Genomic DNA, 13,055 nt, shown 5'->3' with positions numbered 1-13,055 from the left:
TCGATCGCATTTCATTTTGTAGATGGTAGCAATTGCCAAGTCTCTAAAGTCTGCTGGTACATCTTCATTTATCCAGATCATGATGAGAATTTGATGCAGTTGGTAATGAAGGGAGTTACCTCCAATTTTGTAGACCTTGGCTGGTAATTCCATCGAGTCCAGCGGCCTTGTTGTTTTTCAAGGTTTTGATGGCTTCCTTGACTTCTTCAAGTGTTGGTATCTTGCTTAGGGAGTCATCAATGGGCTGTTTTGGAATGTTGTTAATCACATTCCTGTCAAATGAGACTGCTTGATTTAGAAGATCTTCAAAGTGCTCCCTCCATCTAGAATTGATCTTCAGGATTGCTCTTCAGGATGGTTGAACCATCTTTGCTTTTGAGAGGGGCTTGACCATGAGTGGATGGGCCAAAAATAGCTTTAGTTGCATTGAAAAAGTCTCGAATGTCGCTGGTGTCTGCTAGTTGCTAGATTTCCTGAGCTTTCTTCCTCCACCATTGGTTTTTCTTATTGAAAAACGGGATCTTATTGAAACGTATAAAATTCTAATGGGATTGGACAGGCTAGAGGCAGGAAGATTGTTTCCGATGTTGGGGAAATCCAGAACGAGGGGTCACAGTTTAAGGATAAAGGGGAAGCCTATTAGGACCGAGATGAGCAAAAACTTCTTCACACAGAGAGTGGTGAATCTGTGGAATTCTCTGCCACAGGAAACAGTTGAGGCCGGTTCATTGGCTATATTTAAGAGGATGTTAGATATGGCCCTTGTGGCTAAAGGGATCAGGGGGTATGGAGAGAAAGCAGGTACAGGGTTCTGAGTTGGATGATCAGCCATGATCATACTGAATGGCGGTGCAGGCTCGAAGGGCCGAATGGCCTACTCCTGCACTTATTTTCTATGTTTCTATGTTTCAGGTTTCGGGTGCTCTTCTGGACTGCAGTCTTGCATTCCTGATAGCGTTTCCTTTTGGTAGCCAATTGTTGGTCATTTTATAAGGTGACAAAAGCTTTTCTCTTTTCGTCGATGAGTTGTTGGAGTAATTTGTCATTATCATTGAACCAATCCTGATGTTTTTCATCTTGAACCAAATTGTTTCTTTGCAGGAAGTGATGATAGCGTTCTTCAATTGATTCCAGTGTTCTTCTACAGATGGTGAGATTTGTTGAGGCAGTTGTTCTTGAAGATTTTGTTGGAACTTCTGCACATGGTTGATGTCTTGAAGGATGTCAACATTGAATTTCTTGATAGTGTTCTGATTTTGGTGTTTCCTTTTGGGCCGAATCTTCATTCTCATGATGGACAAGATGGGTCGATGGTCTGTCCAGCACTCGTCGGCACCAGTAACAGCTCTTGTTATCAGTACATCTTGTTGGTCCCGAGTTCGTACGACGATGTAGTCAATGAGGTGTCAGTGTTTGGAGCATGGATGTTGCCAGGAGACTTTGTGCCTGTTTTTCTGGTGAAATAGGGTGTTTGTAATCACCAGGTTGTGTTCAGCACATTTGGTGAGGAGTGTTCCATTGGCGTTGACCTTGCCAACCCCTTCCTTGCTTATTATTGCAGTCCAGAGCCTATGACCTTTCCTGATTCTGGCATTAAAGTCTCCCAAGAGAATGATCTTGTCATTGTTGAGAACAGAGGAAAGGACGTCATCAAACTGGGTGTAGAAGTTCATCTTTACTTCATCTTTAGCGTCCAGAGTTGGAGCATAGGCGCTGACGATGGTGGTGTGTTGGTCCTTGATGAGCTGGATTCGCAGAGTCATGAGACGTTCATTGATTCCCAGTGGTTGCTCTATCAGCTTCTGAAGCAGGCTGTTTCAGATGGCAAAACCTACTCCATGGATAGTAAACACAAAGTACACTGCAGATGCTGTGGTCAAATCAACACGTATAAACAAGCTGAAGGAACTCAGCAGGTCGGGCAGCATCCGTGGAAACGAACAGTCAACGTTTTAGGCCGAGATCCTTCGTCAGAACTTGATCTTCATCTTCGTCCGCCTGTTCCACCTTTGAGGTCTTGGTTGGATTGTTCTTTGTCAGGGACCTCACCCTCGACCTTACTGCCATGGGTGACCCTATCAGGAGCACAGCTCTAGGCGGCATCGCTCTCGGGATCTCAGGACCACACAAGCTTCTCCAACACAACAAGGTGACAATCCACAAAGAGAGGAGATGACCTGCTGGGTGGAGCCATAGTGACTGGGTCTCTGGCACTGAGTCTGGTGCTGTGGCTCAGAAGAGCAGAGAAGTGAAAGAGGACTGCAGTGTTGACAGGAGATTCCTTAGTTAGAGGAACAGAGATGAGGTTCTCTGAGTGTGATAAAGACACCTGGATGGTATGTTGTCTCCCTGGTGCCAGGATCAAGAATATCTTGGATAGTGTCCATGGCATTCTCAAGGGTGAGGGTGAGCAGCCATAAGTCTTGGCACTAATGACATAGGTAGACAAAGTGAGGAGGCCCTGAAGAGAGATTTTAGGGAGCTAGGTAGAAAAATGAGAAACAGGATCTCCAGGGTAGTAATCTCTGGATTGCTGCCTGTGCCACATGCCAGTGAAGATAAGAATAGGATGATTTGGCAGGTGAATGCATGGCTGAGGAACTGGTGCAGGGGATAGGGGTTCAGATCTATGGATCATTGGATCTCTTCTGGGGAATGTACGACTTGTCCAAAAGGGATCAGTTACACCTGAACCTGAGGGGGTCTAATATCCTTGTGAGCAGGTTGGCCAGAGTTGTTTGGGTGAGTTTAAACTGATTTGGCAGGGGGATGGGATGCCGAGTGATAGTGCTGAAGGTGCGGTAGTTGGGTTACAAACAGAGGTAATGTGTAGTGGGACTCCTACCAAGGAGAGGCCGATGATAGGGCGAAATTGCAGTCAACAGGATGAGTTGCAACGTAAAAGGCAGACAAAATTGAAAAAGGTGAATACAGGACTAAATGTGTTATATTTGAATAAGCACAGTATACAGAATAAGGTCAATAAACTTGTAGCACAGTTGCAGATTGGCATGTATGATGTTGTAGGCATCATTGAATCACAGCTGAAAGGAGATTATAGCCTGGATGTTAATGTCCAAAGATACACTTTGTATTGAAAGGACAGAGGGGGTGGCCAGGATGTGACATTGGGTCAGAAGGTATTGAATCATTGTGGATAGAGCTAAAGAACTGCAAGGGTAAAAAGACCCTGATGGGAGTTATATAGAGACCCCCAAACAGTAGTAAGGATGTGGTTTACAAATTATAATGGGAGATAGAAAATGCAAGCCAAAAGGACAATGTTACAATAGTCATGGGGGACCTCAATATGCAGGTAGATTGGGCAAATCAGGATGGTGCAGGATTCCAAAAGGGGGAAATTTCTAGAGTGTCTACGAGATGGCTTTTTAGAGCAGCCTGTGGTTGAACCCATTTGGGGATCAGCTATTCTGGATTGGGTGTTGTTCAATGAATGGGAATTGTTTAGAGAGCTTAAAGTAAAAGAACCCTTAGGGGAAAGTGATCATAATATGATCGAATTCACCCTGAAATTTGAGAAAGAGAAGCTGAAGTCAGATGTATCAGTATTACAGTGGAGTAAAGGAAAATACAGGGGCATGAGAGAGGATTTGGCCATTGGAAAAGGACACTGGCAGGGATGATGGCAGAGAAGCAATGGCTGAAATTTCTGGAAGCAATACAGAAGGCACAGGATATATACAGCCCAAAAAGGAAGAAGTATTCTAAAGACAATATGACACAACCATGGCTAACAAGGGAAATCAAAGCCAACATAAAAGTCAAATGGAGGGCACATAATCAAGCAAAAATTAGTAGGAAGTTAGGGAATTGGGAAGTTTTTAAATACCAACAGAAGGCAACTAAAGAGTTATTAAGTAGGTAAAGTAAGCTAACAAATAATATAAAAACGCATACCAGAAGTTTCATCAGATACATGAAGTGTAATAGAGAGGCAAGTGTGGCTATCGATGTGGCTGGAGAACGATGCTGGAGAGGTAGTAATGGGGGGACAAAGAAATGGCAGGTGAACTGAATAAGTATTTTGCATCAGTCTTACTGTGGAAGACACTAGCAGTATGGTGGAAGTTCCTGGTGTCAGGGGGTCATGAAGTGATGAAGTTACCATTACTAGAGGGAAGGTTCTTGGGAAACTGAAAGATCTGAAGGTAGATAAGTAACTTGGACTAGATGTTGTACACCCCAGGGTTCTGAAAGAGGTGGCTGAAGAGATTGTATTGGCATTAGTAATGCACTCTGCAAGAAGGGAGAGAGGCAGAAGGAAGGAAACTATAGGCTAGTAAGCCTGACCTCAATGGTTGGGAAGATGTTGGAGTCGATTATTAAGGATGATGTCTCAGAGTACTTGGAGGCATATGATAAAATAGACCGTAGTTAGCATGGTTTCCTCAAAGGAAAATCTCACCTGGCAAGTCTGTTGGAATTCTTTGAAGAAATAAAAGCAGGATAGACAAAGGAGCATCAGTTGATGTTGTGTACTTGGATTTTCAGAAGGTATTTCACAAGATGCCACATGTGAGGCTATTTAACAAGCTATGAGTCCATGGCATTACAGGGAAGATTCTAGCATGGATAAAGCAGTGGCTGATTGGCAGGAGGTACAGAGTCAACCTGCACAGCTGTTTACAGCATCCTATGGATGCTCAAGATCCCCAAGATCCCTCTGATTCTCCACACTGCCAAGAGTCTTACCATTAATACTATAATTCTGCCGTCATATTTGACCTACCAAAATGAACCACTTCACACTTATCTGGGTTGAACTCCATCTGCCACTTCTCAGCCCAGTTTTGCATCCAATCAATGTTCCACTGTAACCTCTGACAACCCTCCACACCATCCACAACACCCCCAACCTTTCTGTCATCAGCAAACCTACTAACCCATCCATCCACTTCCTCATTCATGTCATTTATAAAAATCACCAAGAGCAAGGGTCCCAAAACAGATCCCTGAGGCACAGCACTGGTCACTGACCTCTATTCAGAATATGACCGGTCTACAATCACTCTTTGCCTTCTGTGGACAAGCCAGTTCTGGATCCACATAGCAATGTCCCCTTGGATCCCATGCCTCCTTACTTTCTCAATAAGCCTTACATGGGGTACCTTATCAAATGCTCTGCTGAAATCCACGTACACTACATCTTCTGCTCTTCCTTCATCAATGTGTTTAGTCACATCCTCAAAAAATACAATCAGGCTCGTAAGGCACGACTTGCCTTTGACAAAGACATGCTGACTATTCCTAATCATATTACACCTCTCCAAGTGTTCATAAGTCCTTCCTCTCAGGAACTTCTCCATCAGCTTACCAACCATTGAAGAGTGTTACGTTCCCAGTAACCGGGTGACTTACCAGCAAAGATAGAGAGGTCCGCTGAAGTCTGATGGTACTATTTTCAAACATTTTTTATTTATAAAGGGGCACAAACGTATGGTTAATACAAAACATTCAGATCATATACGTCGTCAAAACTCAATCTAAGCACAGGTATAGTAATAATCAATCAGAAATAAGCTCTATCATTGTCTAGGGGATAATACTGAGTCCAATGGAATATAAGAGTCACTCAAAATCTGCAGGCTTTCCTGTTTTGGGAACCGCTGGCATTTCACGTGTTGGAGAGAGAGAGTGGTGAGAAAGAAGGAACACTTGCCCGTCGTCTTTGCGAAGCAAATCCCTGTTGTTAGTTAAAACGGTTTTCCTTTGGTTTCAGCCACAGACTCCCGATCCAGAATCTAATGCATGTGGCTTCCTTCAAAATGGCTTCCCGCTCCGACGGGAAGCGCTATCGTGTCTTCTTCGTGTGTCTCCTTGGTGCGTCCGCCTTGGCAGCCCAGCTTTTATCTGGACTGGCAGGGTTGTAGATGTCAATCAGGGTGGGGGTGAGGCAATCTTTCCCCATCACCCAGCCCACGTTGCCCTGAGGGTTTGCACGTAGTCCAGTCCCTTATTCCACAAAGGTGTCTCCCAAGATGATGGCCATGTCCGTGGCTTTTGTCTGGCTGAGAGGCCAGACCACATTCCAAACCGTAAGGCTTCTCTCTCTCTCTTGCGATTCTCACAAAGGAGGGGGCTGGGATCATAACACCTCCCCTCTTAAAAGTTTTTTACCAACGGTTAAAAACAAGTTGGTACAGAGTCGTACAGGATTTTTGGAATCTAACATACTACACAAGCTTTTCTCTTCACAGAGTACTACCGTTATACATTCAAGTCAGTATCTAAACAGGTAACAATTACAGTGCCCCTTTCTTTAATATCTTAACATCACGTACCATACTAAAGTCTTGTAGCATCAAACTTCAGCTCAATAACCACCTATTTATTTATTTTCTTCAGCAACAAAACTAAGGAGGTGTGATCTTAGCTTAGGTGCATCTACAAAAGTTTATACAAATACTAATCGTTTCGGTCGTGTTATTTCACCGGCAGGTCTCCAAAGGGGTTGTCTTTATTAGTCACAGGCTTTGGCGCGAACCCGTACAACCAGCGTTGCTGTTTAAAAAATGGCATTTTCTATTAACCATCGCCTCTTTTCTGGGGAGTTCCCCCGTGGGGAACTTGAGTAATTTGGCGAGGTACTCTCCCGCCTTTCCTTTTCACAAGGGTTATTCTCTTAACTCTGTGTCCCCAATCTAGTCCATCATGGGAATTTCCACCCAATTCTTTAATGCTACACAGGTAGTTAACCCTTTTGTCAAGACCATGCAGGCTGATGTGTTTCAGTTCGAACCTTTTTCTCCGGCCGCATTTAAATTTCGGCTTCCTCACAGCGCTTTCTTGAATAACAATAGCGTGTGAGGCACCCTTACATTCCAAATCAACCTGTACTCGATGAGCAGGCATCAATCTAGACTTTAACTTTTTTTCATTCGATTTGGGAACTACAGATTTACCATTCTCCTCCACAACAACAGTTATCTCCCCATTCGTAAACTCCACATTAACTCTGAACACCCCCTTCAGCACAACCATCTGGGAACTCACACTTCCCAAGGTTAACCCCTTTTTCCCCGAACCAAGTCTATCTGATCCAAAAGGACAGCCGTCTTGTCCAGCTGAGTCAAATACTTCAGACTTTTTCTGAGCTCCGTGACTAGGTTCAGGACCACGTGCATCCCCATCTTGGACACACTCAAACGGGGCATTGGCCTCTTCCAGGCTTTCAATACCCGTACCCTTTTCAAATTCTAAATTCCCCTGATCCTCCCAGTTACTCTCTGGGCAACTCACTTCCGGAGTAAACTCAACCCCGCGGGCTGAAACAACCTCATCTGCCAACCCAGCAGACTTCTTCAAGGTAATGGCATCTTTTTCATCTAGGACTGCCCTCATTTCATTATTGGGAACACCTTTAGAATTTTCAACTTCTTCAAACAGTTCTGCCAAACCAGACAGATCATCCATGTCCAACCCTGGACCTTTTAACAGCTTTATCTGTTTCTCATCTTTATTTCCTACCTCTAGGACCTTTTTCTTCGCTAAGGAAAGATCTACCTTCTCTCCCTTACCCCCTTTTATGTTACTATTCCTCGTTTTACCACCCTCGAAACCCTCGTGGCACAGGGTTGGTAAAGATGTCTGGGCCAAATCAAAACTGGCCAATTTTAAACTGCTCTCGTTCTCAGCTGCCGCTCTCGACAGGCTGCGAGTGACTGCGCATGCGGGATAGATTTTTGGATCTGAGGGAGGGGTCTCAACTCTCACGGGCTGGGTTGTCAGCTTCACAACTGCACCCATCTTCCCACCTGCTAGGTCGTTACCCAGAAGGACGTCCACGCCTTCCCCCGGCAACTCCGGCAGGACCCCCAGTTCCACTGGTCCCGACACCAACTCACAATCTAGAAGGACCCTATGCAAAGGCACTACCTCGGTCCGGTTTCCTATGCCTCTCAGGGCTACCTCTCCCGTCCGAGGTCCGAATTTTAACACATTACGGCTAATCAAGGATAGCTCCGCCCCTGTGTCTCCAAATCCGTATGGGAATTGGCGGGTCCCCCTTCCTCACAGACACGGTTCCGTGTGACAGATAAATCTCCGACCCCTCGCGCTCTCTGCTTACCTGGGACCCTCTTGCCGATTTCCTAATTACCACGGCACACCCGATAGGGACCACTGCCTTCCTTCTCTCTGGCTCCTCTCTCGGAGCAAAGCACTTAGATGCAATATGACCCACCTTTCCACAATTAAAACAGGTCAAGCCAGGACCTCTCCTGCCGTCTTGCCTCTCCTCCTCAATTTTACCACTAGCTCCCAGCGGGATCTCCGCCTCAGCCAGCGGGCTTTCTCTACCGTTCCCACGGTCTCTCTGGTAACTTTTTGGCGAGGAAAACTTTGTCTTGTGGGTTAGGGCATATTCATCTGCGAACCTAGCAATTTCTGAGATGGACTGATTCGTCCTCTCATTCAAATACATCTGGATCTCTTCTGGAACACAACCTTTAAATTCCTCAATCAAAAATAACTCCCTAAGACGCCCATAATTCTCGGCCACCTTTTCCGCGGTGCACCAACGGTCCAAGACCACACCCTTCTCATGGGTTAGCTTGGTATACATTTGATTCCACCCTTTCCTTAAATTTCTGAACCTTTGTCTATACGCTTCAGTTACTAACTCGTAACCCCGGAGAATGGCCTCCTTTACTTGGTCATAATTCCCTTCCCCTTCCGGGGGCAATGCTGCATATGTCCGCTGTGCTTTCCCTCGTAACACACTTTGTAACAACGCCACCCACTGCTCTCTGGGCCTCTTCTGATTCACTGCCACCTTTTCAAAAAGCAAGAAATAAGTATCAACATCCATCTCCTTGATCGGGGGGACCAACCTCAATGCCCGACTAACATCAAACCCCTCCTCTCTCTCTACCCCTTGAGCTCTTCGCTCTTGCCTTCGCCTGTCCAGCTCCAACTTATGGCTCCTTTGTTTCTCTTTCTCCTTCTCAGCTGCTTCCAGCTGCTTTACTTTAAATTCATGTTCCAACCTTACTTTCTCCAACTCTAACCGATCTGTCCCACTCGCTAATCTCTTTTCGGGGATATTTTCCAAATCCTCCGCTGCAAACACCTTCTTCCCAATGTAATACTGAGTTATGACCCTTCGCACTTCCTGCTTTTTCATTGATGACCTCACCTCTGTGAGGTCTAACTCCTTTGCCAGATTTACCAAGTCTAATTTGGTAGCCGCCCCTAGCGCCTCTACAGTCGGGTTTCTCATAAATTCATCCACATCCATCTTTGCTGGTTTCCTGTCTGGCTACCTGCGTAACCAGATTTAAGTTTGGACTTACAGCCCGATTCACTGACCCTCCCCTTTGGTTTCAAATCCGGGACGAGTACCCCACTTGTTACGTTCCCAGTAACCGGGTGACTTACCAGCAAAGATAGAGAGGTCCGCTGAAGTCTGATGGTACTATTTTCAAACGTTTTTTATTTATAAAGGGGCACAAACGTATGGTTAATACAAAACATTCAGATCATATACGTCATCAAAACTCAATCTAAGCACAGGTATAGTAATAATCAATCAGAAATAAGCTCTATCGTTGTCTAGGGGATAATACTGAGTCCAATGGAATATAAGAGTCACTCAAAATCTGCAGGCTTTCCCGTTTTGGGAACTGCTGGCATTTCACGTGTTGGAGAGAGAGAGTGGTGAGAAAGAAGGAGCACTTGCCCGTCGTCTTTGCGAAGCAAATCCCTGTTGTTAGTTAAAACGGTTTTCCTTTGGTTTCAGCCACAGACTCCCGATCCGGAATCTAACGCACGTGGCTTCCTTCAAAATGGCTTCCCGCTCCGACGGGAAGCGCTATCGTGTCTTCTTCGTGTGTCTCCTTGGTGCGTCTGAGGCCCCGCCTCGGCAGCCCACTTTTTATCTGGACTGGCAGGGTTGTAGATGTCAATCAGGGTGGGGGTGAGGCAATCTTTCCCCATCACCCAGCCCACGTTGCCCTGAGGGTTTGCACGTAGTCCAGTCCCTTATTCCACAAAGGTGTCTCCCAAGACAATGGCCATGTCCGTGGCTTTTGTCTGGCTGAGAGGCCAGACCACATTCCAAACCGTAAGGCTTCTCTCTCTCTCTTGCGATTCTCACAAAGGAGGGGGCTGGGGTCATAACAAGAGTCACTGGTCAATTATAGACTCACTGGTCTATAATTTCCTGGGCTATCTCTGCTCCATTTCTTGAATAAGGGAACAACATCCGCAACCCACCAATCCTCCGGAACCTCTCTCATCCCCAGCTCAGCAATCTCTTCCCTCACCTCCCATGATAGCCTGGGGTACATATCATCCAGCCCCGGCGACTTATCCAACTTTCCAAAAGCTCCAGCACATCCTCTTTCTTTATAGCTACATGCTCAATCTTTTCAGTCCACTGCAAGTCGTCACTGCAATCACCAAGATCCATTTCCATAATGAATACTTTACTTCAGTGTTCACTAAGTACCTCTGCTATTTCCTCTGGTTCCATACACACTTTCCCACTGTCACACTTGATAGATCTGTTTCTTACATGTCTTATCCTCTTGCTCTTCATATACTTGTAGAATGCCTTGGGGTTTTCCTTAATCCTGCCCACCATGGCCTTCTCATGGGCCCTTCTGGCTCTCCGAATTTCCTTCTTAAGCTCCTTCCAGTTAGCCTTATAATCCTCCAGATCTCTAACATTACCTAGCTCTCTGAACCTTTTGAAAGCTTTTCTTTTCTTCTTGACTAGATTTACTACAGCCTTTGTACACCACGATTCCTGCACCCTACCATAACTTCTCTGTCTCATTTGAACGTACCTATGCAGAACTCCACACAAATATCCCCTGAACATTTGACACATTTCTTCCATACCTTTCCCTGAGAACATCTGTTCCCAATTTAAGCTTCCCAGTTCCTGCCTGATAGCCTCATAATTCCCCTTACTCCGATTAAATGCTTTTCTTACTTGTCTGTTCCTATCTCTCTCCAATGCTATTGTAAAGGAGATAGAATTATGGTCACTATCTCCAAAATGCTCTCCCATTGAGAGAACTGACACCTGACCAGGTTCATTTCCCAATACCAAATCAAGTACAGCCTCTCCTCTTGTAGGCTTATCTACATATTGTGTCAAGAAAACTTCCAGAACATACCTAACAAACTCCACTCCATCTAAACCCCTCGCTCTAGGGTGATGCCAATCGATATTTTGTAAATTAAAATCTCCCACCATGACAACTCTGTTATTATTACACCCTTCCAGGATCTGTTTCCCTGTCCGCTCCTCAATATCCCTGTTACTAATTGGCAGCCTATAAAAAACACCCAGTAAAGTTATTGATCCCTTCCTGTTCCTAACCTCCACCCACAGAGACTCCGTAGACAATCCCTCCATGACGTTCACCTTTTCTGCAGCCGTGACACTATCCCCGATCAACAGTGCCACGCCCCCACATCTTTTGCCTCCCTCCCTGTCCTTTCTGAAACATCGAAAACCCAGCATTTGAAGTAACCATTCCTGTCCCTGAGCCATCCAAGTCTCTGTAATGGCCACCACATCATAGCTCCAAGTAATGATCCATGCACTAAGCTCATCCGCTTTGTTCACAATACTCCTTGCATTAAAATAGACACATTTCAAACTGTCCATCTGAGTGCGTCCCTTCTCTATCACCTGCCTATCCTCGCTCACACACTGTCTCCAAGCTTTCTCTATTTGTGAGCCTCTTCCCCAGTCTCTTCATTTCGGTTCCCACCCCCCAACATTTCTAGTTTAAACTCTCCCCAGTAACCTTAGCATACCTACCCACCAGGATATTGGTCCCCCTGGGAATCAAGTGCAAACTGTCCTTTCTGTACAGGTCATACCTGCCCCAAAAGAGGCAGGTGTGATTAAAAATGAATGTCTCACTAGAATTTCGTTGTTTCTGCCGATTCTTTTATGATCAGATCTGCAATGACTGGCTGGTTGCAAGCAATTCAGCTAATGTTGTTATTTTTGTCATCTATTTACTTCCCCTTACTGAGAAACTGTTTCTGACTTACACGTAGTTTTTACACAGTTCTCCAGAATTGAACCCTTAGGTAATCTGAGGAGTACCCAGACTTCCTTCCTGATAGTACATTCATCATGACTGCAGTAGTTCAAGACTTACCTTCACAGGGTAATTAGGGATGGTCAATTAAGGCAGCTACCCAAACCACCAAAAAAAACCAAATTACACAAGTGGCTGCACTCTTTGTATTTTATCTTATTGGCTATAAAATATCTCGTGATGTCCTGAGTTATGAGTCCGTCTTAACACACACAAAATTCTGGATGAACTCAGGCAGATTCTATGACATAAACAGTTGATCTTTTGAGCTGTGACCCTTCATTTCAGATGAAGGGTCTCAGCCCAAACATTGACTGTTCATTCCTCTCTATAGATACTGCCTGACCTGCTGCGTTCCTCCAGCATCTCTGTGTGTTACTCAAAATTTCCAGTAATTGCAATCTCTTGAGTTCATATGACCTTGTTTTTGTTTTGAAGATACCAGTCAGAATGTACAGTAAAATCTATATTCAGGACAGCTCACCAATTGGTAGCAATTAGCCTTTGTAATTATGTCCCTATTTCAAATTTTCTGCATTTTGTTTCAGTATGATTGAGAATCCTTTTCTGAGAGTTATGCCAGCATAAGCATAGAACAGGAATCAGCCCTTCAGCCCATCATGTTTTTGCTAACCTCAAAGGCAAGTTAATTAATCCCATCTGCCTACACATGATCCATATCCCTCTGTTCTTGTCCTGGTCATGTACCTGGCCAAAGATAAATGGGTTAGTTGATTAGTCGGTCACATGAATGTAATTGAGCAGCATGGGCTCATTGTGCTAGAAAGGCCTGATACTGCCTTGTATCTCTAAATAAATAAATAAATAAGCAAACAAGCAGGCAGAAAAAAAATGGATAAATAAATGCCTCTTACACACTGCAAATATTAAACATGCAATCCTAGATACAGAGTGTTTCTCTATTACAATGCATCCTGAGAAAACAGTTCCCTATGCAACTAACGT

General features: G+C 44.8%; 1 protein-coding gene across 5 annotated transcripts in view; it reads right to left on the bottom strand.

Moving 5' to 3' along the window:
- lrrc74b (leucine rich repeat containing 74B) overlaps positions 1 to 13,055 on the bottom strand; it is a 161,672-nt gene that overhangs the window by 16,339 nt on the left and 132,278 nt on the right. The window contains exon 12 of one of the 5 annotated variants that reach the window (XM_073065952.1): positions 9,860 to 10,128. The exons of the other annotated variants lie outside the window; for them this stretch is intronic. Coding sequence (XP_072922053.1) covers positions 10,114 to 10,128 — 15 coding nt within the window. The 3' untranslated portion in view covers positions 9,860 to 10,113. Of the gene's footprint in view, positions 1 to 9,859; positions 10,129 to 13,055 lie in introns of those variants that run through there. 5 annotated transcript variants of the gene reach the window in all.

The sequence above is a fragment of the Hemitrygon akajei genome, chromosome 14, assembly GCF_048418815.1.
Source record: "Hemitrygon akajei chromosome 14, sHemAka1.3, whole genome shotgun sequence".
Classification (NCBI taxonomy): domain Eukaryota; kingdom Metazoa; phylum Chordata; class Chondrichthyes; order Myliobatiformes; family Dasyatidae; genus Hemitrygon; species Hemitrygon akajei.
The sequence above is the reverse complement of the archived record's forward strand: the minus strand, read 5'-3'. Positions and strand labels throughout refer to the sequence as shown.